At 40.9% G+C, this 2586-nt stretch overlaps 1 protein-coding gene across 1 annotated transcript; it reads right to left on the bottom strand.

The window, feature by feature from the left end:
• Nucleotides 1-655: 655 nt before the first annotated feature.
• LOC135887462 (olfactory receptor 6F1-like) lies at nucleotides 656-1597 on the bottom strand. Its single transcript, XM_065415213.1, has one exon. The coding sequence runs from the start codon at nucleotides 1595-1597 to the stop codon at nucleotides 656-658; it is 942 nt and encodes a 313-aa protein (XP_065271285.1).
• Nucleotides 1598-2586: the final 989 nt, after the last annotated feature.

Here is a 2586-nt window from a genome sequence, read left to right as displayed (position 1 = left end):
GGAACCTAGCTGAGGTCAGTGGGGCTGCATGTGGGCACATGGTTGAGGCACCGCTGGCAATATTTGGATGAAGTGTTCCCCATGTCCAGTCACTACAGGCACTGCCCACAAGGGGCAGGACATAACAAATCTGCATCTCCCCTCTGCTGCTAAATACATAATTTGCCTCCTGGGTGCTAATCCATGTGTAAACACAGCATAGCTCTCTGCCCCCCTCTGAACAATTTACAAAGGGTTGTAGTGGATTCTCCATCACTGACAATGTTTAAATCAAGCCTGGATTTTTTTTTTAAACGATCTGCACTAGGAATTATATTGGGTATTATTCTATGGCCTGTGTTATACAGGAGATTGGGCTAGATGATCACAATGGTCCCTTCTGGCCTTGCAATCTGAGAATTTAGCCAAGCTCACACAGGAAATATGTACCAGAGCAGGGAACTGAAAGTAGTTTTCCCAAATTCCAAGCTAGTGTCCTAGCTACTGGCACATCCTTCGTTTGGTATTAAATCGTATATGTATAGGGCATCCAAATCCCTTTAGCAGCTTTGACAAAGCTTGGACTTTGGACTATTGACTTCAGTGAGACTACTTGTGTGTATAATGCGAGAAAGGATTTAGCAATCAAGATAGGACAGAGCCCCCAGTCATGCACTTAGAATGAATTTTTACTGAAAAGCTTTCTCAATGTCTCTTTAACCTCCATGTTCCGCAGGCTGTATACAATGGGGTTGATCAGTGGGGTCACCACTGTATACAGCATGGAGAAGACCTTGTTTAAGTTTGGCCACTGGTTGGCTATGGGAGCCGCGTAGACCACCATAAGCGTGCCATAGAACACAGACACCACGATGAGGTGGGACGAGCAGGTGGAGAAGGCTTTCTGCTTCCCTGTGGCAGAAGGGATCTTCAGGATGTTGGAGATGATTTTGTAGTAGGACAGTAGGGTTAGAAGGAAGGGTGAGAAGGACACAAGGGAGGCTATGATGAAAGCCGGTATCCTGACCATGTAGGTATCCCCACAGGAGAGTTTAATGATGGGTGTCAGGTCACAGAAGAAATGGTCAATCTCCTTGGAAGCACAGAAAGGTAACCTAGAAACCATGGGCATGGTGACCACCAGTGAGAGGAACCCAATAACCCATGACCCCGCTGCCAACTGAAAGCAAAGCTGGAAGCTCATGGTGGAGGCATAATGCAGTGGTTTGCATATGGCCAAGTAGCGGTCGTAGGACATGGCAGCAAGCAGGAAGCACTCAGCAACCGCCAGAGAGCCAAAGATGTAGAACTGCAGGAGGCAAGCAGAGAAGGAAACCTCTTCTTGTACAACCAGAAGAGTTTTCAGCATCTTGGGGGCGATGCTGGTAGTGTAGCAGACTTCCAGGACAGACAGGTTACCCAGGAAAAAGTACATGGGGTTGTGCAGGTTGTGGTTATATGATACCGTCACAATGATCAAGATATTCCCTGTGAGTGTTACTATGTAGACAGCCAGGAACACCATGAATATAGGGATCTTCAGCTCATGAAGGTCACCAAATCCTAGGAGGATGAACTCTGTGATGGTTGTTTGGTTTTCCCCCTCTACGTCAGGCATGTCTTCACAGAGAGAAAAAGAAACCCAGAAGAACATTGTTAGCTCTGAGAAAAAGGGCTTTATTAATAATAATAAATATTTATTTATTACTTATTTTATTGCCATAATACATAAAAGCATCAGTACTGGACCAGGATCCAATTGTACTAGGTGCTGTGCAAACACAGAACAAAAGGGCAGTTTATGCCCCAAGGATTTTACAGTCTAAGTATCAGACTAGAGACAACAGATGGAGACAGACAGACAGGGGAGTACAAGGAAACACGGAGATTGGATTCTTTGATTCCAAGGCTGGAAGGGACCATTGTGATCATGTAGTCTGACCTATTGTACAACACAGGCCAGAGAACTTCTCCAAAATATTAGCTAGAGCAGATCTCTTAGAAAAACATCCTCTGGTCCACACTGACTCTTTTCTTTTTTAAGTGAAAAAGGTGGTGGTAGACATGATAAATGTAAACCAGCATTGATAATATCTGTATATGAGTGCATACAATAATGAGTAATTCTTAGACATGGTCAAAATTGTATGAACAAGACTTTTCCCATCTTAAAACGTAGTTTAAATGAAATTGAAAGGAAAATGACAATTGCAAGATTTTTTTTATTTTCATGAGAAATATAGTTCTAGATTGACATTTCAAATTAAAATGTCAATTTCAAAATATACTTTTCATTTAATTTTGACATTTCATTTTTTTTTAATTTTGACGACATTAAAAAAACATTTTATTTTGAAATGATGAAAGAAACATTTCATTTTGATCAAAAATGTCTTTTTTTTTCATTTTAAAATACAGATTTTTTTGTTTGAGAAAAAAAATAATATTTCAATAATTTGCCCCAGTTTGCAATGAAAACAAATGTTGAAGTATCAGAATTTCCTACAGGATGCAAATTCCATTTTTCGAGCAGCTCTGCTAATTCTGCAAACACTATGACATATAGGTCAGCTTTGAAGAATTAAATTTTTATCAGCAAATGTTGAT

This window comes from Emys orbicularis, chromosome 13, assembly GCF_028017835.1.
Source record: "Emys orbicularis isolate rEmyOrb1 chromosome 13, rEmyOrb1.hap1, whole genome shotgun sequence".
Classification (NCBI taxonomy): Eukaryota; Metazoa; Chordata; order Testudines; family Emydidae; genus Emys; species Emys orbicularis.
Note: the sequence above shows the minus strand (reverse complement) of the source record. Positions and strands in the feature narration are given on the sequence as shown.

Coding starts and splice junctions, on each gene's coding strand:
- LOC135887462 (XM_065415213.1), bottom strand. CDS start 1,597: ATGCCTGACGTAGAGGGGGAAAACCAAACAACCATCACAGAGTTCATC.